Below are 27,399 nucleotides of genomic sequence, written 5' to 3'. Positions count from 1 at the left end.
TAAAAGCTTATTCAAAGTCAGATATTTATCATTGAAAATACATGAACATGACTGTAGCATGTCATGCAGTGAGTAAAGTAAAGAACTTCCAAGGCAAATTCTAACTTTTCAAATATACAAACCACTGATTGACATACCCACACATAGCTGATTTTATCAGGTCAAACTACTGTGCAGTAGTCCCTACTTAAAATTTACAACCCCAGCAACGATTCATTTTTAATAGCATTTCTATTACGTTCTATTTTGCTCTTTATCTTGAAGAGAAAGTCTTCAACATAATGTAAATCACCGCGATAAGAACTTCCAACGATAAGAATGAAATATGAAACAAGATAAGAAATGATGAATTCTTTGAATGAACAAGATAAAATGACTGTGGAGGTCCTGTAGAGAGTAGGGTTCCCTGCCTGTATAGGACTGGAAAAACAGCCCTCAAAGTAAAGTAAGAATGTGTGCACAAATTGATAATGAACTTCTTTTCAAAGTATTTTATCATGTGGATGTATCTGTAGGGACTCTTGATATATATGAAAGCCAACTCAATAGTGTAAACAAAATCCCCGACTGTGAACAAGAGAGAGTATGAGGTTGGTTGGGGGGGTTAATTGAGGAAGTCATGAACATCCCAACTTCAGAACGCACCTTATTTTGTAGGAGATTTACTGCAATTAAATCAAGAATAAAAAATAAACACTTGGTCATTTAAGGGGTATCCCTGGAGTATATATATTTTAGTGGTTCACCACTTTTGTCATGTGTGGATTTTCTTAATGGAAGATTAAAAACTCCTTGGGACATTCAAGACCTTTTCAATATTCAGTGTCTTATAAAAAAACGATTTCTTAATCCCCCAAGTAAAACAAAACCTAAGAACTGTCATATTTTCTCAAAACCTCAAAACCCTTCAATACGAGCTACAATGAAAACATGTACCGGTATGTGGTTTATATAAATCTTAATGGGTACTATGTAATAAATCGGGGGGGGGGGGGGGGATTTAACAATTCCATTACAGTATAGAGCTATATCTCTCTATTAACCACCTCTTCTTGTAAGTATAAACACAAAACCACCTTCATGAAAATAAAGCAAAAGCAAGAAGTTTGTACCTCCTGTAACACCAAAATTCAGAAAACATACTCCCAAAAACTTATAAAAATTTACTATCTCACGTATCCACAAACGTACACGTCTCTATACGTAAATCTAAACAGGCAGTGTATTAATATACTGGTATATTTCGACTCGTCATTTGCAGCCAAAGCAGTCAAAGGTCTTGCCTGGGCCATCTCTTATGAGTACAGAGTAAAGGTACTTACATCCAGGTTTTGGCAATGTTTGTATTGATCCCTGGAGTTATAGTCATCTACTATGGTATATGCTAATAATAGCAAAAGTAAATATAGTAACTTCCTATTACATTAAACCTCGATTGAAGGGAATCAAAAACTGAGTAAGGAATGCTTGTATCGGCACACTTTCTTTTATAATTAATTCTATTATCTAACTCCTACATAACAGGCTATGGGAATTCCATGATATATAAATCATCATCATCACCTACTCCTAAGCCTATCAACACAGAGAGCATCAGTTAGATTTTGCCAGTCATCTCTATCTTGAGCTTTTAAGTCTATACTTCTCCATTCATCATCTCCTACTTCCTATTTCATAGTACTCAGCCATGTAAGCCTGGGTCTTCCAACTCTTCTAGAGCCTTGTGGCGAAGCTAATAAATACGAACATTTATGCCGTATACATTCACCTACAACAAGCCTTCTTTTGTTCCATTTGGAAATGTCCGTGCTTGGCAAACTGTTCGAAGAGGGTTTGAAATCTGCTTGAGATCAACTGTAGTGACCTCAACCTCACTATCCTTGTGACCGAGAAATGGGGGCTTTGGGGAAGCCTATAGGTCTACTTGCTGAGTCATCAGCAGCCAGTGTCTGGCCCTCTCTGGTCCTATCTTGAAGAGGGGAATTGTATGTATAAATGGTCAGTCTCTAGGATACTACAGTACCCTGTCCTTTTCCTCTGCCATTCATGAGGAATTTTTAAACATGTGGAACTCAATATGCACAGTCCAATATGTTATTCAAATCCGAACAATAAAATATACAAAATTCTAAACTATACAATATAGTTCATAACAATTAAGATTTATAGAAACCTTTAATTACCTAAATATACTTGACATTTTATGCATTAATGAAAAAGAGAAAGCTACTTCAACAGAAACAGAAGTTTTAAATGATTTTGCACAGGTAGACATAAAACATCAACTGGCAAAGAAACAACCTTTTAAACTTTTATTTTTATTTAAAATATAAAATCCTAATCACCCCCAGTTTTGAATACCTTGCTTTATTGTCCAAGAAAATGGCTTTTTTCATTACAGAATTCAAGATTTTAGCAACTAACAAGAAAATGATGAGATATGTCACTGAAAACATAAAAAATCAGCAAGTTGCAGGTAACGTGGCATCCAGTCTCTTGAAAATAGACAAACAGTGAAAAATAAAATGGATTGGAGTCAAGATGTGAGGTAAGGAGCAATCAAGTCAGTGATTAACAGCAGTACGCAGACCAACAGGAAAGCCAGGAAAATCATGGCAAATGGAAATCAATAAATAACTAAAACGGATGGGATTTCAGACAGTCAGTGAACGGGACAGGAGATTTGAAGGAACTCAAGTCACACCTAACTGTGGGCAGTCCAATGTTAAAATCATCAAATCTAAACAATCCTGATGAGAGAATTATAATGGTGATCCTAAGGTCCATGTCATTTACTTGACGATAAACAACAGCAACTTTAGTGATGAGGCTAGGTTTGTTTATTCAGAAAGGTCAAATAAATAATAGAAAAGGTTGACTCAAGGGAAAACTAATTATATATTACAAAATCATACATCAAATTATGGAGGATTGCCGACAGTCGCCGACAAACCAGAACGGGTTAAAAATAATGATGATGAAATTAACTAAACATGATAAAATTACAATAACTGAATTACAGTCATCAGAAAATAGAGAAGATCGTATAATCAAGAAAGCGATCAAAGAATAAACGTTTACTACACACATACTGTACCCCGTACCAGGTGAAGTAAAAATATTTTAATCATCATAACTTTAACCAAACCAGCTTGTCATTTTTACACTTTCCAAGTAGATGTTGGAAGGATTTATTACGAAAGAAATAATAAGTTAAAGGCGCTCAATAGTGAAGTATAAAGAAATAGAGGGGGAAATGGAGTCAAACCAGTATGAAAAGAGAAACTGTTGAAAATCATAAAACTTTATTGTAATAACGACATAGGAGAGTAACGATTTTCAAAATAAATGGATTACTTTGGTGTCTTAAGCAAGGATGAAAACACACTGCATCATTCAACAGTTTCAGGTGAATTACAAGATTCTGGCCTTGAAAATATCTAAGACAGCAACAGTACTTCTGTTAGAAGCAATTACACACCACAACAATACCTATTAATGGCAAATACACAACAGAGTCCAAGTTTTGGTTAGTAAGTTAATTGAGCAAAAGAGGATGGATAAAAAAATAAAAGCAACCATCCACCAAAGCTAGTTCATGCAACAATTATAAGTAAAAATGTTATGCTTCTAGCATTCCAACCACGAGGGGTGGGCAAATCGCCAATCTCCAAAACATCCAGTACCAGAAACGAACGTATGAATTCCGTACGGTAATCTAACTACTGCACTTCAAAAAAAATCTACATGCTTAGCCAACTCTAAAAGTTTATTTAACTTAAAGAGGTCCAAGTCACTCGAAAGATGCTTGTGCGTGCAGCAACGTTTCAGCTAGCAACTGCAATACTGCTGAAAATATGCTCACACTCAAACAGTGCTATGCTATGTCCACAGAGGGATTACTCGGCAGATGCGGGCATGAACTGGCGGTAGCCTGATTTCAAAATGCACAGATTCCAAAGTGACTCATCCTAACAGCGTCTCCAGCTCTGTGCGTGAGGGATCACTCCGGAATCAGTGCATCATAAATCTAAGCAACACCCCCAACTTCTACCAGCACCTGCCGAACCATCGGCTTTGGGGACGTAGTCATGGACAAGAAAGCTCCATAATTATAGCTATCTTCAAGATGAATGGACCTAAATCAAAATTTATAAAGAAGAAATATCATCACTTACAGTGAGTAATAATGATATTGTGTTAGTATTAACTACAATAGTAATATGAAAATGTTTAGCAAAAGATGGCATAAAAAAAGGAATAACTAGACAGCTATGGTATACCTCTGTACTTGCTGCACAGTGGGCCAAACGAAAGCTCGTCCACCGGGGACCAAGAGTGGCTTTTTATGGCAACATCCTGCAATACAAACACACAACTGTCACTCCCCAAAACAGACATATAAAAAAAACACGCCCTTAGCAGACACGTACAGTATACTGTATGACTCTGTACAGTGCAGATAAAAGTATTCCCACAAATAATTTTGAATTTGATGTTCCACACTGTAAAGCCAGGCATTCCATGGCACTCTTATGTACATGGTGTTCCATCTAGGAAGTAGAGACAATACTGAAAAATAAAATATTTATGGACACTACAAAAATAAAACAGTTTCAAATAAGAACACAGACATTACTAAGCTAGTAAAATAATACATCACTCACCAAAAAATAAAACATTGGACAAAAAAAAAAAAACAATATAAACCATAAAACATAAGTTAAAATTGTACTCATATGAAAAAAAAGTAGGGTCAATTTAGATGAGGATGAAACACCATGGTTATTTTGAAGGAACGATGATAAAAAAAAAAGAATCCAGGTTAAGTGATATCATTATAACCTACATCTTAATCTAAGAGAACATAAGAGTTAAAAGTTAGACACAGCTGTCCCACTGAATGTCCAGACTGACGGCAGTTATCCAAAGGCAAGGTTGATTTAATCCTCTTCTTGGTTTTTATCCGAAGTAAAAGAGACGCTTACTAATGGCTTCCAGTTTTCACCTCACTAGACCATTTATAAAAGGTCATTAAGAACTTACACTGCAAAGCAATATCAATTAATCAGGTACACAAGCATTCATGACGACGTAAATGATTAGTGTGACGGATCACCCAGACTTTCTGAGATTGATTTACATCACTAACACCACTTACAGATCGTCACTTATATTGCTACGGTTTGTGCCCAGAGTGAATTTCCAAATGACCTAAAGCTAGCCATCCCATCTTGTGCCTCGTGGACGTGACCTCATTCCGTCTAGTGCAGCTACAACCAAAAAAGCCATCATAAAACATTCCATGAAAAAAAAGGGGGGAGGGGGAAGGTCAAGACTGAGACAGAAACTGAAAATGAAAACAAAATTAGGGTATAAAGCACTAGGTACACACGAAGGCAGTGTGGTATACCAGGTGATGACTTTTCAAGGAGAATCTGTATACTGTAAGGCAATCACTTACAAAATAAACAAAACTGCGTGTGTCTTCTAGGACAATTTTGCACAGTTCTAAGGACATCATCACTACTTTGCGTCATCTGACTTCCAAAAGATACGACAAAAAAAGCGACTGAGGTGACTAAATAGATTACCACTAACCAATGCTGCCAATCCTCAGTTTGCGTTGCAACTCTCAAGCGAATTATAACATCAGCAATGGTCAGATTAATACTATACTATGCAGAAGTAATAACACACAAGCTGAGGATCAGACAGACATCGGCTTCAAATTGTGAGGTACGACTAGACACCACAGGCAGTTCCTAAAGCATACAAGCTAATTTACACCTGGACCACAGACTCTCCCATTCTCCTTCACTGGCAAGAAGTTCAACAACCTTTAATACCTTTGTAGCATTTGAATACATGGCCAGACAAAGGCGCGTCCTCCTACTACCGTCAGGGGCTTTCCATGGTAACAACATCCTGCAAACAGGCAGTGCAGTTCAACAACAACTTTAACGAGGATGATATTACGGCACAAGCTAGAACTTGAGAAATCTGCTTTTACGTTGTGAAAATAAAATTCAAGGCAGGATGGACATTGGTCCAATGAGAACCTAAGTCTGTATCATTCGTAAGCAGAACTTAAAAGCAAATTTCATCGTACTACAAGAAACAATCGTTGCACTGCTCTTTTCCATTGACTAGAAATTCCATGCAAGTGTATACTATAATTCTATCCAACATCAGACAGTTTCCCAGATACTACTGTATACTGAAACAGGTGTACTTTCCAGAACTGCAATGCCATGTATCTTATAATCTATAACATTAAACAACTTTGAGGATTATGCTAAGGATACGTAAAATACGCAAAGGTTAGGAGTTATTATGGATATATTTGAACTGTATAGGTTGTCTATGTATGACTGACAAACTTTACTTTCATATGGAAGTTCTAGCCTTTTCTAAAAGAAATTCGGGAATATAAATGAAGTATCCGCAGGTGCGTAAATTTGGTTTTTTACTACCTTCTATAACCTTACCTTGAGTGATATGTAAGACGATATTAGGACCTTCAACTTACAAACTTGATAGTTTCCAAGATGCCGTTTGCAAGTCGAGTTTTGTTAAATGTTGGCCTAGGGTAGACCTAACCTGACTCCCATGCCTACAATGTCCAGATACAAAAGTCAACAAATAGTCCCGTTTTATGTGAAATAAACATCAGGTTATTGCAAATGTTGTTTTGTTTACTGTAATAAATTATATAATATAGTTTTATTACAGTATTTCTTCATCCTATCCTTAAATTCAGTTGGATTTGTGTTTGTATTTCTGAATGTTTGTAAGTTGAGGACCTTGTGTATTACACAATTAATACTGTACTACATGAGTAGTTAAACATACAGTGCAGGCTGTCCAGGGAAGAAAAGGAATAAGAATGAAGAGCAATATTATGCTAAGCTTTTTCTTGTGAGTGCTGTGAAGGGGGAAAGAAAAATAATAAGGTCTTTCATCTGAGACACCAACTACTATGTGCAAGACATGTTTCGTGGCAAACGAGTTACAAGGACTGTATCTGAAGATTCAATATATTCATTTTCAAATAATAATCAATTACAATTGAAAAAATGATATTTTAATTATAAAATAAATTTTTGAATATACTTACCCGGTGAATATATAATAGCTGAGCCTCCGGCGGCTCGACAGAAAAACACACAAAAACTCGCAAGCGATCGCTATGAAGGTTGCGGGTGTGCCCACTAGCGCCAACTATCGGCCAGATACCGCATATACATGTAAACAGACCCAATTTTTCTCATCCCGCTGGGTCTCTATCGGGGAGGAAGGGGGGGCCTTTAATTTATATATTCACCGGGTAAGTATATTCAAAAATTTATTTCATAATTAAAATATCATTTTTAAATATTTAACTTAGCCGGTGAATATATAATAGCTGATTCACACCCATGGTGGTGGGTAGAGACCAGAGTTAATTAAGTTTACAGCGTATATGCTTAGAGTTTTTGACAGTTATATCATAACAAAACCCAAATATATAAAGGTACCTGGTAAGGAAGTTGACTTAGACGATTACTCTGCCTTATTAGTCTGTCTTCCTCACGAAGCCCAGCGATCCTCTTAGGATGCTGAAAGACTCCCAGGAGCTGAAGTATTAAGGGCTGCAACCCATACAACAGGACCTCATCAAACCCCTAATCTGGGCGCTCTCAAGAAATGACTTTGACCACCCGCCAAATCAACCAGGATGCGAAAGGCTTCTTAGCCTTCCGTACAACCCAAAAAACAATATTAAAAACATTTCAAGAGACAGATTAAAAAGGATATTGGAATTAGGGTAATGTAGTGGTAGAACCCTCACCCACTACTGCACTCGCTGCAACGAATGGACCCAGTGTGTAGCAGTCCTCGTAAAGAGTCTGGACATCTTTTAAGTAAAATGACGCGAACACTGACTTGCTTCTCCAAAAAGTCGCGTCCATAATACTTTGCAGAGATTTATTTTGCTTGAAGGCCACGGAGGTTGCTATAGCTCTAACTTCGTGCGTCTTAACCTTAAGCAAACATCGGTCTTTCTCATTCAAGTGAGAATGAGCTTCTCGTATTAAAAATCTGATAAAATATGACAAAGCATTCTTTGACATAGGCAATGATGGTTTCTTAACTGAGCACCATAATGCCTCAGATTTACCTCGTAATGACTTAGTACGAGCTAAATAGAACTTAAGAGCTCTAACAGGACATAATACTCTTTCCAGTTCGTTGCCTACGATCTCTGATAAGCAAGGAATATCAAAAGATTTAGGCCAAGGACGAGAAGGCAGTTCAATTTTGGCCAGGAAACCAAGTTGAAGTGAACAAATGGCTTTTTCTGTAGAAAAGCCGATGTTCTTACTGAAGGCATGAAGTTCACTGACCCTTTTAGCCGAAGCCAAGCACACTAGGAAAAGTGTCTTGAGGGTGAGATCCTTCAGGGAGGCTGAATGTAATGGCTCAAACCTGTCTGACATGAGGAACCTTAGGACCACGTCTAAGTTCCATCCAGGAGTTGCCAAACGACGTTCCTTAGAGGTCTCGAAAGACTTAAGGAGATCTTGGAGATCTTTATTGTTGGAAAGATCTAAGCCTCTATGTCGAAAGACCGAAGCCAACATGCTCCTGTAGCCCTTAATCGTGGGAGCTGAAAGGGAGCGAACCTTTCTCAGATGTAAAAGAAAATCTGCGATTTGGGCTACAGAGGTACTGGACGAGGACACAGATGCTGACTTGCACCAGTCTCGAAAGACTTCCCACTTCGACTGGTATACTCTAATGGTAGAAGCTCTCCTCGCTCTTGCAATCGCACTGGCTGCCTCCTTCGAAAAGCCTCGAGCTCTTGAGAGTCTTTCGATAGTCTGAAGGAAGTCAGACGAAGAGCGGGGAGGCTTTGATGGACATTCTTTACGTGGGGCTGACGTAACAGATCTACCCTTAGAGGAAGACTTCTTGGAAAGTCTACCAGCCATTGAAGTACCTCGGTGAACCACTCTCTCGCGGGCCAGAGGGTAGCAACCAACGTCAACCTTGTCCCTTCGTGAGAGGCGAACTTCTGCAGTACCTTGTTGACTATCTTGAATGGTGGGAATGCATATAAGTCCAGAAGAGACCAATCCAGTAGAAACGCGTCTATGTGGATTGCTTCTGTATCTAGGACTGGAGAGCAATAGATTGGTAACCTTTTGGTCAACGAGGAGGCAAAGAGGTCTATGGTGGGTTGACCCCAAGTAGCCCAAAGACTCTTGCCCACGTCCTTGTGGAGGGTCCATTCCGTGGGTATCACCTGACCCCTCCGACTGAGACAGTCTGCCAAGACGTTCAAGTCCCCCTGGATGAATCTCGTCAACAGGGAGATACCTCGATTTCTTGACCATAAGAGAAGGTCCCTTGCGATCTCGAGCAGCGTGAAGGAGTGTGAGTTGACCTCTACCACTTAGTTTCGAAGAAGCTTTCGAATATCATCAAGGCCAAGTGGACTGCTAATAGCTCCTTGCCGTTGATGTGCATGCTCTTCTGACTTGAGGTCCACAGACCCGAGCATTCCCGACCGTCCAGGGTCGCACCCCAACCCAAATCCGACGCGTCTGAGAACAACACGTGGTTTGGGTTCTTGACTGCTAGGGATAGTCCCTCTCTCAGACTGATATTGCTGTCCCACCATTTCAGGCATGCCTTTACTGGTTCGGAGACTGGGAATGATACCGTCTCTAACGTCTTGTCCTAGTTCCAGTGAGAGGCTAGATGGAACCGGAGAGGCAGAAGGTGTAGTCTCCCTAGTGAGACAAACTGCTCCAGGGATGAGAGAGTCCCTACGAGACTGTTCCAACTCCTGACTGAACAAACGTTCTCTTTTCAGTATTAGTTGGACTTCGAGCAGGGCTTGTTCTATTCGGGTGGCAGACGGAAAAGCCCGAAAAAACTGGACGGCGAATCTCCATCCCCAAATATAGAATAATCTGGGATGGGATCAGTTCGGACTTTTAGGTTGACCAAAAGTCCCAACTCCCTGGCCAGACTCAACGTCCAATGTAGATCCTGCAGACAGCGAAGACTGGACGATGCTCTGAGAAGCCAGTCGTCCAAGTACAGGGAGGCTCGGATCCCCGATAGATGGAGGGATTTTGCCACATTCCTCATGAGCCTCGTAAACACGAGAGGAGCAGGACTGAGGCCAAAGCACAGGGCTCGAAACTGGTACCCCACATTCCTGTAAACAAACCTCAGAAACGGTTGGGAATCCGGGTGTATAGGAATGTGGAAGTATGCCTCCTGAAGGTCGAGAGAGACCATCCAGTCGCCTTCCATTAATGCTGTCAAGACAGCCTGGTAGACTTCATCGTGAAGTTTGTCTTGACAATGAACACATTGAGCGCACTTGCCTCTAACGTACTCCTGCAGTGAACATGGCTGCCAGATCATTGGAGCCATCCCTGAGGGACTTGTTCCTGCAGAGAACGTGGCTGTCAGATCATTGGAGCCATCCCTGAAAGCCTTGTTTATGCATGACATAATTGTACAGCAAAACTTCAAACGCTCGAAAAAACTCCTAACAGGAGATGGTCTAGCTCTGAAGTCGACCATAAAATCTTGGAGCGTCTCATGGCCAGGCGCCAGGGAGAGTCTATGAGGTTTGAGAAGTCTATCTGGGCAGAGGCAGGAACTCCCAAGCCGAGAACTTCTCCCGTGTCATATCAGACTCTCGCTCTATAAGCCAGCTTAAAAGTAGGGAAAGCAAAGGCTGTCTCCCCCAAACTCCTCCTGGTGATTAACCAGTCGCCTAGCAAACGTAAAAACTCTCTTAGAAGAGCGAGAGAGCACTAGCTTATAAAACAACGGCTTCAAAGTAGCTAGGCCTAGTGTAAACTCTGACGTTTAGGCGAACGAGGAGCAGCAGTTACAAAAAGATCCGGACAAAGATCCTTAAAAATCAGCATGATTTATTTAAAGTCCATAGAGGGCTGAGCAGCTTTAGGCTCCTCTCCGTCTGACAGAGTCCTCAAGGGAATATCAGTAGGAGGGGGATCAGCAACTTCCTCATCTGAAGGAACCTTGTCCGACAATAGCCGAGTCTCAAGCAAGGGAGAGACCTGCCGTGGTGGCAATGCTTGACAAGCAGTCCACACGCAAAGGAGCAACAGTATCAGTCAAGGATGCTATGTCATGTAACTGCTTAAAGGACTGACCAGTAACAACAACAGGTGCGGGAGGACGTTCGACGTCAACTCGAGACTGCCTTGACTGCTTAGACTGAGCAGTCAAAACAACTCTTGACTGCGGTGCTTGACGCTCAACGTCAAAACAAGTCAACTATGCTGGTTGGTGAACGTCCTGAACGTCAACAAGAGCAAGCGGCAGCGGCTGAACGTCCACAAGCGGCTGAGAGTCAACACGGGACTGCATCGAGTGAGGCTCTACAAAACACGATTGACGTGACTTTGTAACGTCAATGTCAACAGGACGAGCAAAGGCTTGTTTGGGCGGCTGACGGCCAAGATCTCGATTAGCTAAGCGGCGAGGATCATCGTGAACCTGCTCAACAGAATAGTCCTCCATAAGAGAGGCAAGCTTATTTTGCATGTCTTGCTGTACAACCCATTTAGGATCAACAGGAATGGTTGCGGTAAGAGACAAGGGTAACGTCTGTGACTGCAAAACCTTGCCTACAAAAAGACTCTCGGAGCCTGTGTTACGCTTTTGTTTAGGCGGCGAGCAGTCTTCCGATGACTGCATAGGGTCAGAGCTGTCCTAATGGTTACAACCAGGACGCTGGACCTGTCCTGAAAGGACTGACTTTCGCTTAAAGGGCCTCGAAACCTTGTTCCACGGTTTCTTATGCGAAAAGCCTTCGGATGACGAGGAGAAAATCGTCTCGCTCGTCTTATGGTAGGGGCGGTGTTGATGAGACACGCCTGAAACCATAGAGGGAACGTCTGTTCGCTGATCAAGTCCTCTCGAACCCATAAGTCGGACGACATTACTTCTCCCCTGGGCTTGGGAGCTTGCAAGAGGTCTCGGACTAGGCGAACGACAGGCACGAACAGACGAACCCTCGGTCGCAACACTGATAACACTTTGCGCAATTATCACTTTATCACTACGATTTTCTGTTTTGCACTTACTTCACTGAAATCGAATTTTTCAACAATTCACATTAGGTATGAATAAAACTGATTTCTACCTGAAGCACGCAATTCTACCCTCATCAAAAGGTTATAATTGCGACATCAGTCGTATAATGTAAGCACATTAATACAAGCAAAAAACAGTAAACATATATTAAGATAAAAAGATCAGTGGCTGGGAAAGAGACTAAACACTAGTTCATTCAAAACTACGTTTTCAATCTCTCACCGTACAGTGCCTTGGGACGAGAATAAAAACTAAAAACGTTTTATCCTTTCTCCCCGTAGAGACTAGGGACGAGAGTAAAAAACTGACTCGAGAACAACGTTACTCGCTTGGGACGAGAATAAAGATCGGAACGTTCTCTCTTCCTCTCTCTCTCTTGATTTCGCACCGAAGAGAAGAGCCCACTTACCTTTCGTCAATAAACAGGTTATTTGACCAAAGGAAAAAACTGAAAGGTTTTTCAATTAACAAGTTCCTTTAAAATAGTATTTAAAACATTTAAGTTTGAAAGAAGAATGAACAAAACGTCAGAATCGATTTACTCTTTCTGCAAAGTGAAACCGTGATTCTCTCTCTCTCTATCGTAACGATAGAGCGCAAACTGCGTAGCATAAATAAACTAAACGTTAGTTCATCTTTGAAACAGTACGAAGACTATTCAAAGAAAATCTTTCATAAAATATCTACTAAAAATATTCATTTAATAAGTTTTAAATCATTTGCTCTGTAAAAGTTATTTACGATTGAAAGGGCTCAACGTTGTTTAACTTCGGTTTCCAAGTTAGGACCGCCTACTCTCGGATTAGAGGAGGAATAGGAAAGGTCGCATATAAACAAATCATTAAAATTTATCTTGATGTTTATTATAAATGGAAAGCTAATCGAAGAGGCCTAATAAAGGCGGTTGAGATATAAAATATATAGAGGAAAATCTATAATTAATTTATAACGTGATAAGATAATTGCTAAAAGCCTAAAACACACTTCCGTACTAAGGGAAGGGTCGGCCATTTAAAAGTCAAAGAAAGTCCAAAAAACAATCCAAAGTCATCAAAAATTAAATCTAGGCTATCCAAAAACGAGTTCAAGATTTAAGTTGAAGATAAAACACCTGCACTGCGAAAGCTCAAACCAAAAGGAAGTACTTCACCAAATATGTTGAGAAAACTCCAGGTTATACAGCGAGTATTGATACGTCTTGTCGTTAAGGCCGACAGAGAAAAATTGTGTCTGTTTACATGTATATGCGGTATCTGGCCGACAGTTGGCGCTAGTGGGCACACCCGCAACCTTCATAGCGATCGCTCGCGAGTTTTTGTGTGTTTTTCTGTCGAGCCGCCGGAGGCTCAGCCATTATATATTCACCGGCTAAGTTAAATATTTAAAAATTTATCACTGAAACCTAAGAACCAACTTTAAACAAATTCAGGTGACCTACATTAAAAAAGAACACAATTCTTCACTTGGAGAAACTGGCTACGTTTCATAGTTGTACCAATTAATACACCAGATACCAGGAGTCACATTATTTTCATTACTTATCATGACTTAAGACATCCCTTAACAACCCCTTGGCTGGAAGTCTTACCTTAATAGCCATCAAAACAGTGAGTGCAGGCACTCCCTAACATTCGCATAGGTCAGGTAAAATAGACACACGTGGATATGTGCTACCTACCTCAATTAAACTTAAAGGACCTCTATTTCCGTATCATATACAGTTGGACAAAGGAATTCCTGGCACACCTCACTCTGAGGAAGTGCAACCTGTCCCACCCATACTGCGCAGAGAGTAACCAAAGAGAACTGTAGGGAGAGAAGGCAGAGGTGGTGGGTTGGCTTACACACAGGAACTCGCCGCTTAGTAAGGTGTGACAGGGTGCACTTCCTCAATGTACAGTATATTCACAAGTTTATTTATTTCCTTATTATCTTTCCTCACTAGGCTATTTTCCCTATTAGAGCTCTTGGGCTTTCAGAATCCTGCTTTTCTATCTCTTTTTAAATACAGCTCAATGTGTAACCTAAATGTTACTTGATTTCAATAAGGTTTTTTCAGACTTCCCAAAAGGGACTCTTCCCATAGTCCCCAAAGAAATATTTGAAAATAAACATAGACATATTTTTCCTTTGCCACCTGTGGATCTCTACGAGACAAGTGAAGATGACTTAAACAATTTCTTGCAGCCCCAAGAAACCCAAAGCCTAGTAACTCATGTGTCACAAAACCTGCCTACTTGTAATACGAAAAACAAAATGTGCAGAGAGACAAGACATCATGTGGCTAATTAAATAAGTGCGGTAACTAAAATTTTCTGCCTCAGTCAAATTCTACGTAAAGTTGGCCTGTAAAGAAAATTATATAACATGACAATTTCATTAGGAGGTTAAGACTGAATTGAAAAATACAATACAGTATCAATCATTTATGAAAATCTATTAAGTACTATTTACTTCCTGGAAAACTAGATTTTTTTTAAATAGGGAGCATTTTACTCAATTCTTAATTTCTAAGAAAAAGCTCAATTCTGGAAAACAACAATCAATATAATGAGAAGAGAGCTATTAAAATCTATATATACAATATTATTCAGGTTTTGGTAACAGCACAAAGTTTTCAAAGCAAGCCATATACTCTAAATAATCTGTGAAAAATAATGTTTAAGAATATATATTTATGTAGATTCAGTATTATCATGAGCTTTTAAAGCCAATTTCACATCACTGTACTGTACTTTAAAATCATTTTGAAAATGAATTCTGAAATAAAAAAGATATAGACAAACTTGGAGAAATCTTGAGAAAATTGTGAAAAAAAAAAAAAATACGGGTAGTACATTACTGTACTGTAATAGAAACAAATTGAATAAATTATGAGTTTATTTTGAGCATAAAAATCCTAAACATGAAAATGAGTATAAAAAAAATGTATGATAATCAGAAAGTGAAAGAAAAGGACATCTCATTAAACCTTAGACTGCCAAATAAAAATGAACCACTGGTAGAGATAACTTCTACAACACTGGTCGATTAATGCTCAACAAGATCAAACTATAGTACAGTAGTTCAAAATTCTCTAGCCACTCTTTTCAATCTTCAATCGCACCATATTCCTGATACTTTTCACTCCATGTATCAATAACACATACTAATAGCTAATCACTTCAATTAGTTCACTAACAATTCAGACCTACAACTCGCATAATCCATAAGGAGAGTTGGTTGAACACTTGCTCCATGCAATAGCTTCCGCAGGCATTCCTCTTTCGGACATTTCAAATCGACCCCATTCTCATCTTCACTTCCCATATCCCGAGATGCATTTCTTATCTTGTCCTGCTGTCATCTGTTACATTTACTCCCTAACGTCTATCTAAGGCAATCAATCCCTTTCTTCTATTGACCATATTATATTGACAGTTTCAGCTATTAATTTAATCATAGGGTAGTTATTTTTTAAGGTTAAACTGCAGAAGAGGTGACCCTGCAGTAGCCGAGAAACTTGACTGTTTCTTTTCACTATGGACTATACACAAGCTCCCACTAGAAATCCGAAGGCTAAAGATATTTTGACCTTCAAGAAAAACTTGAAGACACTTGTTTTCTAACTTTCTTGCTTTCTAAGCGCTTTGATAATATGAATTTGACAATTAATGCGGAATATGCTGTGTGATACTCTAAATACCTAAGAAAGTATACGACAAATGGATCTTGTAGATCCTGTAAGGCAAGGGTTTTCATGTATCACAGAACCAGGAAAAAAGCCTTTAAAGTAAGTTACAGGACCAGAAAAACAGCCCTTAATAAGTTATAGGACCAGGGAAACACCCCTTAATAAATTACAGGACCAGGAAAGCATCCCTTAATATATAACAGGACCAGCAAATCAGCCTTTAAAGTAAGTTACAGGACCATGAAAACAGCCTTTAATGTAAGTTGTTTATGCAGTATATATCTATTTTCTCATATTTTGTTGATACTTTCTAATAAAGCAATATATCAATAGTGACTTTGTTGCCTGAGTTCTGAAATAATACAAACAGACAGTTGCTTGGAAAAACTTCTCTGGTAGTTGAGTGCATTATTACCAAGTTAGCAGAAAGGTAACTAGACCTAGAATCACATCAACAGTAGCAAAAGTATTCCATCTAAAAGAATTTATAGATGTCTTTAATCAATAATTACATTTTGTGTGAAAATCTATAGGCTATATGAGGAATTTTAGAAATATTACAAGAATTCTACCTCTTTACCAAAATTTTGTGAACCTTTGGCAACACTGCTTTCATGTGAACAAAACTTGAAAGTTGAAACATCAAACACTATGACTAAACGTGTAGTTATGGTAGAAACTACGACTGGTTTATTGGTTTCTTACATGAATGTCATAGAATTGGGATAATCGGCATATACATGTAGCTAATTAATATCAACTTAAACATTTCATAATACACCCAAAATAAGAAAAGTTACTATGCCAGACAATAATCACGCTAGAGTCGCTGACTAGGAATTTCTAGTACGAAGTTTTTAAAATCCTCAATTTTTTTTTCTTTCTAAAACTGCCTTGCTAATTTAAAGGTGTGTTTCACCACTTTCAGCGTCTTGTGACACAGGAAATATGGTAAGTTAGAAAACAAAAATTAATGGCAGTCCAAAATAGGAGAGGAGGAAGAGCGCTAACAACCAGTCTCCATCCATCAAAAGTAAAGGGGAGTGGGCTAATTTGCCAATGTGGGAGCGGGGAGCGGTAGCATGCTAAACCCCCCTACCCCCACTAACTAGCGGTATGGGTAGCTAACCCTCGCTAAATTTTGATGGCTCGTCATTTCAGCTTTCCCGAAAGTAATACCCCCTAAATAAATAGCGTAGGTTTGTTCCAGTTACGGAGCAAAACCCTTTAAAATAAGTTACAGGACCCGGAAAACAGCCCTTAAAGTAAGTTACACTAGATGCATAATTAATCCATAGCATTCTGTGTCAGGCTAGTTTGGCCCCGCCCACCTACATAATACTGTGGAAGGTTAGTTAGGTTTAATCTTTATTGAAATAAGTCTAGAAATTCTCTCTCGCCTGTCGTGCACAACCATCATACAGTTTTATCTTTTTTTTAACATAATCCAATAAACTGCTCTCAAATGACTTCTACCATTAAGGTAGCTTCTAAGATGTAACTGAAGGCTAAATCTTATTCTTCTATAAAGGTGCTTTTTTTCCCCATTTTGTATGTGGTAAGCACAGTTGCCTTCTTTTGAAGGACTCTACTTTGGCTTTGGGTTAGACCGTAGTCGCGATCGACGACCCTGCCTGACATTGCTTAGACCCCGGTAGCGTATGTTCATGTGTTGTACCAGTCACCAGCGTCCTTCCTCCCAGCAGCGAGGAGTCCTGTCACGGTTAGGTCGACAGTTCAAGACGAGTGAGGTGTCTGTTATGTTTTTTTAGAAGGTGTTGGAGTGGCTCTCTTTGTTTGTGTATTAGTCTGTGAGTCAAAGAGATAAATGGAAACTGTCCGCACAAAGTCTAATAGAGTCATCATTTCACCTAACCTATACGCCTTAGGAAGCCTTATAGTAAGAGCTAGGATTCTGGGTAAGATGAGGATACAGTAGAGATTTAATAGCTGCAATTCAAACATAAATAGGATGCAAATATGACAATAAGCTAGGTCAGATGTATAGTGAATGGCAGAGAAATTGCTATTCTATTCAAACTGAGCTAACCCAAACAATTCTTTTTCACCCAAGGGGTTAACTACTGAACTGTAATTGTTCCGTGGCCATTTTCCTCTTGGTAAGGGTAGAAGAGAATCCTAAGCTATGGTAAGCAGCTCTTCTTGGAGAAATACACTCCAAAATCAAACCATTGTTCTCTAATCTTGGGTAGTGTCATAGCCTCTGTACCATGGTCTTCCACTGTCTTGGGTACACTCGGGCACACCATTTTATCTTATTTCTCTTCCTCTCATTTTGTTTAAAATTTTCATAGTTTACAGTATATAGGAAATATCTATCTTAATGCTGTTACTATTCTTAAAATATTTTTTATTTTTCCTTCTTTCCTTTCCTCAGAAGGCTATTTTCCTTGTTAGAGCCCCAGGGCTATGGCATCCTGCTTTTCCAACTACGGATGTAGCTTAACAATTAATGATGACAATAATAATAATAATAATAATAATAATAATAATAATAATAATAAAAATGTCTAGCGTAGGTCTAAAGTAGAAGACTGGCTATGTTGGATAGGCCTATTACATATAAAGTTAGCACTGGTGATGTCATTTGCCCTGGACCATAGTTGTAACTGGCTTGGACATGAATAGGTCTATGTTGCCCATACAGGTAAAATTACATAATAGTACAATTAATGTTACAGCGAAATTGAGAATGGTAGGCCTCAGTGGCACATTTAAGGGTGTTTTGAACATTTTTAACGATAATAACCAGGGGAAATCCATATTTTCAAAACAGTATATGAAAAGAGCTATTTGATTGTCTTAAATATTTCTCTATTCTATGACACAGGCTTACGTTTCCTTAAGATGCCAACAATACATTTTGCAAAGAAATCTACGTATAATGACAAAACTTATCACAAAATATAACCAAATCCTATGTTTAATCCCATAGACTTTCTAATTACATCCCTTTCAAGTATAGTAAAATTTCATTCACAAACAAAACATTCTACCTTAAATGACAAAGCTTACCCCCCGAAAAACACAAATAAACACTACATTTAACCACGTAGACATACTAAATAGATCCCTTTTAATTATAGTAACATTTCACTCATAGACAACAAACGTATCATGTCATTCAATCGAGTTGCAGCCGATGTTTCTCTACAGACGGAGCGGCGCCAAATTGCAGCCAAGAACACAAATCATTTGAATCATTCAAATTAATAAAAGAAAATGTCAACATTGCTTTAATGCCGTAAATACATTAAAATCTCCATCTCACCTGATATGACCAGGGCCTCGTTAGGCCCGCAAGTAACAAATCCCCAAACCATAATTAGGATAAGAACGTCACAAGGGATAATGCTACTTCTTAGGGGTAAACAGGGCGTCTGCTGCAGAGTGCCTTCGATCACTACTATAAGAGGAGAAACCATACAAACCGGTCGATGGACTTGTCACTTATATAGGTTACAATAGAAAACTTGAAACGATTTAATCGCCTAATAAGGAATCAAATACTTTATTTTTGTCAATTGTTTGCGTATTGTCCTTTCTGATATTTATAGACTCTAGTAAGCATTATGTAGGTTTGAATAAGAAGGTTTGTTTTATCAAACTCTTTATAAAAGAGTCGAGTATCTTTAAATTCTTCATCTGTTTGCGTAAATCTGGTTTCTTTGTCTATAAATAGCTGAGGAATGCCAAGCTGTGTGCCATCTTGAAGGTTTCAGTTGCTATTCTAGATAATCTTTTTATTGATATTCAAATAAGATTTAATATAATCATAGCAGAATTTTGAGACAAAGGAAAAATCTAAAACAAGTTTTATGGAATCAAAAGTTGAATATAAAGGTTTCTATTACAAATTTTAATTAGAATAAATATTCACAAATAACAACATAGACGTTGTAGGCGCCAGAGTTCCCTTCCCATATAATTTTCTATGTGTGCGGCAACCGCTGTTACTAGAGGCCTTTTTTTACATTGCTAGTAGGAATGTTAAGGGTTCTATGATTCACTGCTTCTCAGTAACTCATCAATTACATCGCCTCCAGTAGCGCTTGTTGACAGAATATGATGCCATTCATTACGTTACCGTGATAAATTAAATTTGAACAGCTTATTGTTAAATGCAACCTGCATGAGAATTAATTTAAATCAATTGGTCTCCGTGAAAAGAGACTGTTGTGCAATCTACAATTTACTGAAATACGGTAAAAGTTACTAAGTCCTTCCTACAAAGATTGAAGCCAATTAATTTACATTCTACATGCACAACATATGTAATAGGAGCACAAGATATTCATTTTTTTTTATTTTGTAATAAAAATTGTACCAACAGTATCATAGCTTAAGCTATGACTAAGATCAAGAAAATGAACATTTTTGAAAACACAAGAGCACCCAAGAATCTAAAATGTGTGTAAACTTAGAAAAATGAAAAAAAAAAAAAACCGAACCGGTCTGTCTTTCCCAATAAATCTATATATTGTAGAATATTCTTGTATCGTAATTATAACTCCAGACTCAGCGAGTCCACGATACCATCAACAGGTGTGGGATAATTCACTAGGGTGAGAAAGTCTTAGGAAACCGACCTAAGAGAGTATTGATAGACTAATAACTATGAGAGCCAAGTCTCTCTCTCTCTCTCTCTCTCTCTCTCTCTCAAGTGAAACGTAAAACGACCACATTTTGGGACTGCAAACAATATTCCCTCTATGATAAGATCTCTCTCTCTCTCTCTCTCTCTCTCTCTCTCTCTCTCTCTCTCAAGTGAAACGTAAAACGCCCACATTTTGGGACTGCAAACAATATCCCCTCTATGATAAGATCTCTCTCTCTCTCTCCTCTCTCTCTCTCTCTCTCTCTCTCTCTCAAGTGAAACGTAAAACGCCCACATTTTGGGACTGCAAACAATATCCCCTCTATGATAAGATCTCTCTCTCTCTCTCTCTCTCTCTCTCTCTCTCTCTCCGTGTATGAAGAAGGAAAGGAAGAATAGAAATACCATTTTATCAATTTTTTTTGGGTTGATTGAATTAACAAAAATTCTCTTCGTATATTAATAGTTATTTATATTATCTATTTTATTTTCATATTTATCGTAAACCTTCAATTAGGCTCCACAAGAGTTGGAAGACCCAGACATACATGGCTGAGGACTATGAAGCATGAAGTAGGAGATGAGGAATGGAGAGTTATGGGGTCCTTTGACTGGCCAGATAGTCTGAGACAGTATTACATTGGATCGTTCTTTCTGGTTACAGTTCATTTTCCCTTTTCCTACACTGAGCCTGCACCGAATAGTCTGGCCTATTCTATACATATTCTCCCCCATCCTCATACACCTGACAACACTGTGATTACCAACTCATTCTTCTTCACCCAAGAGGTCAACTACTGCACTACAATTGTTCAGTAGCCACTTACCTCTTGGTAAGGGGAGGAGAGACTCTTTAGCTATGTTAAGCAGCTCTTCTAAGAGAAGGACACTCCAAAATCAAACCATTGTTCTCTGGTCTTGGGTAGTGCCATAGGTTCTGTACCCTGATCTTCCACTGTCTTGGGTTATATTTCTCTTGCTTGAGACGACTGGCGAAATCTAACTGAGGTCCTTTGCCTCAATATGCGCAGGGGGAGATGATATATATATATATATATATATACTGTATATATATGTATGTATATTTCATTTATTTTTCGATATATTACTTCCAGCTGACTGTACTTAGGCTGAACTAAACCCTTAAATCATATTCCGTCAAAATGTCATATATATATATATATATATATAGATAGATAGATAGATAGATAGATAGATAGATAGATAGATATATATATATATATATATATACATATGTGTATATATATATATATATATATACATATATAGGTATCATCTCCTCATATGCCTATCGACGCAAAGGGCCTTGGTTATATTTCTCCAGTCGCCTCTATCTTGAGCTATTTAATCATACTTTCTCATTCATCATGTCCCATTTCACGTTTCATAGTCCTCAGCCATGTAGGCCTGAGTCTTCCAACTCTTCTAGTGTTTTCTGGAGCTCAGCTGAACGTTTAGTTAACTAATCTCTCTTGGGGAGTGCGAAGACCATGCCCAAACCATCTCCATCTCCCCTTTGCACCATGATCTCATCCTCATCCACATATGGCACTCGAGTAATCTTTCTTATAGTTTCGTTTCTAATCCTGTCCTGCTATTTAACTCCCAATATTCTGCTGAGGGCTTTGTTCTCAAATCTACAAAATCTGATGGATATTGTTTCATTGTCATACCACGGCTCATGTCCTAACAATAACACCGATCTCACTGTAGTGATATATTGCCTGATTTTTATATTTAATTTCCAAATTTTACTTAACCTAGCCATTGCCTGATTTGTTTTTTCATTCTTTCATTAAACTCAAATTCTAAAGATCATGTATTAGATATCATAGTTCCTAAATATTTAAATGATTCCACCTCATTAATCCTTTCTCCTTCCAGTGATATTCCATCTTCCAGAGCATATTCTATTCTTATCATCTCTGTCTATTTTATATTTAACTTGAGCCTAACCTTATGTGATATTTCATGCATTCTGGTACGCAAGCTTTGCAAGTCCTGTGGTGTTCTGCTAATAAGGGCAGCGTCATAAGCATACTCTAGGTCAGCTAGTTCCCTGTTACCAATCCAGTCCAATCCTTCTCCACCATCCCCAACTGTTCTATGCATTACAAAATCCATGAGGAGGATAAACAACATAGGTGACAGCACATTCTCTTTGAGTAGTCCACTGTTCACTGGAAATTCATTTGATATGATTCTACTAACATTAACTTTGCACTTGCTATGCTCATGAACAAACTTAATCAAATTTACATATTTAAGAGGACCTCAATAACGCCCGACTCTCCACAAAATTTAACGGCACATACAATCAAAGGCCTTTTCATAGTCCACAATACCATCAGAAGTGAATTTCTAATATATATGTATATATGTATATATATATATATATATATATCCATCACCTCCTATAGCTATTGATGAAAAGGGCCTCCTTTCGTGTTCAGGCGGTTCATATATATATATATATATATATGTGTGTGTGTGTGGTGTGTGGGATAATAAGACTATTCGTAAATGTTACAATTGTCAGGTAAAATACGATTAATGTAGAACAGGTCAAAAGTTGTTGGCTGGAGTGGAGAGTAAAAAGATTAACTGGTTATCTAAGCAAGTTGCTGTTTAAGAAAATTTAAATCATAATATATAGATAGTAGGTTGGCCAGGGCACTAGCCAACCATTGAGATATTACTGCTAAAAAGTTATGGATTCTTTGATTGGCCAGACAGCACTACATGGGATCTTACTCTCTGGTTACGGTTCATTTTCCTTTCGCCAACACAAACACCAAATAGTCTGGCCTATTCTTTATTCTCCTCTGTCCTCATACACCTGACAACACAGATCACCAAACAATTCTTCTTCACTCAGTGGGTTAACTACTGCACTGTAATTGTTCAGTAGCCACTTACTTCTTGGTAAGGGGAGGAGAGACTCTTTAGCTATGGTAAGCAGCTCTTCTAGGACAAGGACAATCTAAAGTTAAACCATTGTTCTCTAAACTTAGGTAGTGTCATAGCTTCTGTACCATGGTCTTCCATTGTCTTGGATAATGTTCTCTAGCTTTAGGGTACGCTCAGGCACACTATTCTATTTTATTTTTCTTCCTCTTGTTATTTTTTTAAGTTTTCATAGTTTATATATAAAAGATTTATTTTAATGTTGTTACTGTTCTTAAAATGTTTTAAATTTTCCTTATTTTTCTTTTAGCTTATTACTTATTTCCTTTCCTCATTCGGCTATTTTCCCTGTTGGAACACCTGGGCGTATAGCATCCTGCTTTTCCAGCTAGGGTTGTAACTTAGCAAGTAATAATAATAATAATGATAATAATAATAATAATAATAATAATAATAATAATAATAATAATAATAATAATAATAATAATAATAATAATAATAATAATAATAATAATAATAATGTATATAGCACACACCCATACACACCTCATATCATCACATTTTAAAACAGCTTTCAGAATTTAAAAGTATAAAAAATTTATTATTAAAATAAGATATCATCAATAAAGAGTTGATAAAAGACATATTTGTCAGTAGTAAAAAGTATATAAGAATAGTTAAAAAAAAGACATAAAAGTCCGTGTTCAAGAACTTTTGGAAGCCTTTTGTAACCTTCTTCTAGTGAATTTGATTAAAGAAAGCTTTATATCTTCAATAAAAATAGCTTCAGTCATTCTTGTATAATGCTGATAAATGTATATCTTATTAAATCTTTTCTGCTGATATTCAATATATGTTAAATATTTTATTTTAACAATAAATATGTATAACTGTAAATTCTGAAAGTTATGTTTAGAATATGATGATATTTAGTATTTGCATATGTGCTGTACAGTATTTCTTGAATTTTGTTAAACGTCAACTTGCTTAGATAGGCTGTTCATTACTTCTTATATCGTTTATTCATTTCCTAATTTCCTTTCCTCACTGGGCTACTTTCCCTGTTGGAACCGTTGGGCTTATAGCATCTTGCTTTTCCAACTAGGGTTGTAGCTTAGCAAGTAATAATAACAGGCACAATATTCTATGTTTCCTTATTTCCTATCCTCACGGGGCATTTTTTTCCCCTGTTGGAGCCCATTGGGCTTATAGCATCTCGGGTTTTAGCTTAGCTAATAATAATAATAATAATAATAATAATAATAATAATAATAATAATAATAATAATAATAATAATAATAATAACAACAACGGTAATAATAATAATAATAATAATAATAATAATAATAATAATAATAATAATAATAATAATTATTTATTTAGATATACCATTTTGACGACATTTATTTTATTGTATGGTCATGAGTCTTGGTATGACAATGAAACAATATCCGATATATTTTGTAGATTTGAGAACAAAGCTCTCAGAAGAATATTAGGAGTTGAATAGCAGGACAGGATTTGAAATTAAACTGTAAGAGAGATTCGAGTGCCATATGTGGACGAGATCATGATAAGGGTTAGATGGAGATGGTTTGGGGATGCTCTTCGCACTTCCCAAGAGAGATTAGTTCAATAAACTTTCAACTGGCCTCCACAAGGCACTAGAAGAGTTAGAAGACCCAGGACTACATGGCTGAGAACTATGAAGTGTGAAGTAGGAGATGATGAATGGAGAAGTATTGATTTGAAAACTCAAGATAGTAATGACTGGTGAAATCTAACCGAGGCCCTTTGCGTCAATAGGCGTAGGATGAGATGAAGATGATGATGATGAATTGGACCGTCTGCCATGGTGTTCTGACATACCAACTTTCAGAAATAGAAAATCTTTTTATTGCTTCTATGTATGCAGAAACATATCGCATATGCTCTCCAGAAGTTTTAGCCAATTATTTTTTACAAAATTTAATAAAGATATAGCGGTCTTTAAATGATGACGTCATCCTTACCAGGGTTGAAAGGTATTCTTTTAACCCTGATCCTTACTGCGTCGTCTGCATGACTGAGTTTGACAGAATCGTCTTTGTGTGTTTATTTTTGCATATATACAGTATAGCATGTTTTTTTCCACTTAAGTTTCGAAATCTCGTATGTTTGGCAGAAATGGAAGGCATTGGTAGAGGGTAAGTGAACGAAAACTACAGCTACGAGAACAGCAGCTAGGGTTTCCAAAGACTTATCAAGTTACAATGCATGTGTTTGTTTACTGGCAGTTCGTATGTACATTGAGTTTTCACAACGTCCTCGGGAGCTCTATAGCAAGGTCAATGTTACCTAAGGTCATAGAAAGAACAAAAAGCAAGTAGAGAGCAAGAAACAAGAATCAAGAAGATAAGGAAACATGAATAAGAGTATAAAGCTGAAACATGCTAAATAAAACAATGGCAACAATGAGAGATCGCTGGCAACTCATGACATCCTTACACCAACTGTAATAGTAAACTTAGGGTTTAAATCAGTGGTTCCCAACCTGGGGGAAATTTCCCCCTGGGGGGAAATTTGAAGCTTCCAGGGGGGAAATAATTACACTACATACTAACTAAAACAAGCGGAAAATGTCCACATAGTACGTGCGGTAATTTGTTGTTAGCCATTCAATTGTGATATGATCATATCATTTCTCACTGACATGATATTCAAGGGGAGAATTGGAATATCAAGCCCATTTCTGAGGCAGGCGAGTGGGCATGAGGGCTGGGCGGGGCATGAAGGGGGAAATCTGGATGGTTGAACTGGGTGCAGGGGGAAATGACAGAAAAAAGGTTGGGAACCATTCGTTTAAATGCCTCATTTAGGGTGCGCTTATGTAGGAATAAATAATAATAAAAGTACAAAGTAAGGTTATCATAATAATGTTATCTTGATTTCTTTAAGAAAAAAAAAAAACGAAAATTTGTTGGAAATCTTTGGGAGCTCATAACTCAAAAACACACTTATTCACACTTAGGTACATTTTTCTCGCTTATTTATTGTTCAATTTTAGAGCAAAGGATACAATTGAAAAGAGGACTAATAATCCCCTAATTTTGTGTACCAGGATTTTTATTTTCCCTTTTCTATTTTTTTTTTCATGAATATATTACGTCTAGACGAAAAAAATTAAGAAAAAAAAATCATTTAAAAAAAGAAAAAGAAAAATAAAAAAATCTGTCACACAGAATTATTTGATTTATAAAGAAGTTTTTGATGGTATGATTTTCAAAACAATTGGTGTCATTTTAGTGGAGAAAAATGTAACTAATTTTTAAAAAATGATTTTTGTTCATATATCAAAAAGTTTTTAATCAAATGACTTGAAATTCTTATATGATGAAGGTATCATACATGTCTAAAACATATATAGAAATTGTGTATTTTGAATAATTAGAAAAAAAAAATTGTGGCATGGCGGATGGTCCCCATAATCATCTTAAGAACTTCAAGCACAGAAGTGAAGAGTGACTACGAGAAATTTGAATTGACCAAAGTCAAAATGATAAAGATCAACAGACCTATTCGTCTTCATATATATATATATATATATATATGTGTGTGTGTGTGTGTGTGTGTATAAGTGTGCATTTATATACTTGTGTGTATATATATATATATATATATATATATATATATATATATATATATATATATATACATATATATCTTTTTATAGTTTAAATAGGAAAGATCTCATTTTATTGTTGTTACTGTTCTTAAAATATTTTATTTAGATTGTTCATTACTTCTTGTGAAATGTATTCATTTCTTTTCCTCGCCGGGATATTTTTCCCTGCTGAAGCTGAACCCCTTGGACTTACAGCAACCTGCTTTTACGACAGCAATAATAATAATAATAATAATAATAATAATAATAATAATAATAATAATAATAATAATAATTTTCTCTCTCTCTCTCTCTCTCTCTCTCTCTCTCTCTCTCTCTCTCTCTCTCTCTCTCTCTCTCTCTCTCTCTCTCTCTCCATATACAGGAGCCGACGCTGCC

At 37.4% G+C, this 27,399-nt stretch overlaps 1 protein-coding gene across 9 annotated transcripts in view; it reads right to left on the bottom strand.

Annotated features, from left to right (window-relative positions):
• The window catches only part of Flo1 (flotillin-1), a 128,730-nt gene extending 109,473 nt beyond the window's left edge, over positions 1-19,257 (bottom strand). For 5 of the 9 annotated variants that reach the window (XM_068393530.1, XM_068393533.1, XM_068393531.1 and 2 more), the window contains exons 1-2: positions 19,104-19,251; positions 5,850-5,928 (exon numbers count right to left, since the gene is read on the bottom strand). In XM_068393530.1, coding sequence (XP_068249631.1) covers positions 5,850-5,928; positions 19,104-19,155 — 131 coding nt within the window. In that variant the 5' untranslated portion in view covers positions 19,156-19,251. Of the gene's footprint in view, positions 1-4,283; positions 4,360-5,849; positions 5,929-19,103 lie in introns of all 9 variants that reach the window. The other 4 variants (XM_068393527.1, XM_068393529.1, XM_068393526.1 and 1 more) reach the window with 3 other exon arrangements.
• Positions 19,258-27,399: the final 8,142 nt, after the last annotated feature.

This window comes from Palaemon carinicauda, chromosome 19, assembly GCF_036898095.1.
Source record: "Palaemon carinicauda isolate YSFRI2023 chromosome 19, ASM3689809v2, whole genome shotgun sequence".
Taxonomy (NCBI): Eukaryota; Metazoa; Arthropoda; class Malacostraca; order Decapoda; family Palaemonidae; genus Palaemon; species Palaemon carinicauda.
Note: the sequence above shows the minus strand (reverse complement) of the source record. Positions and strands in the feature narration are given on the sequence as shown.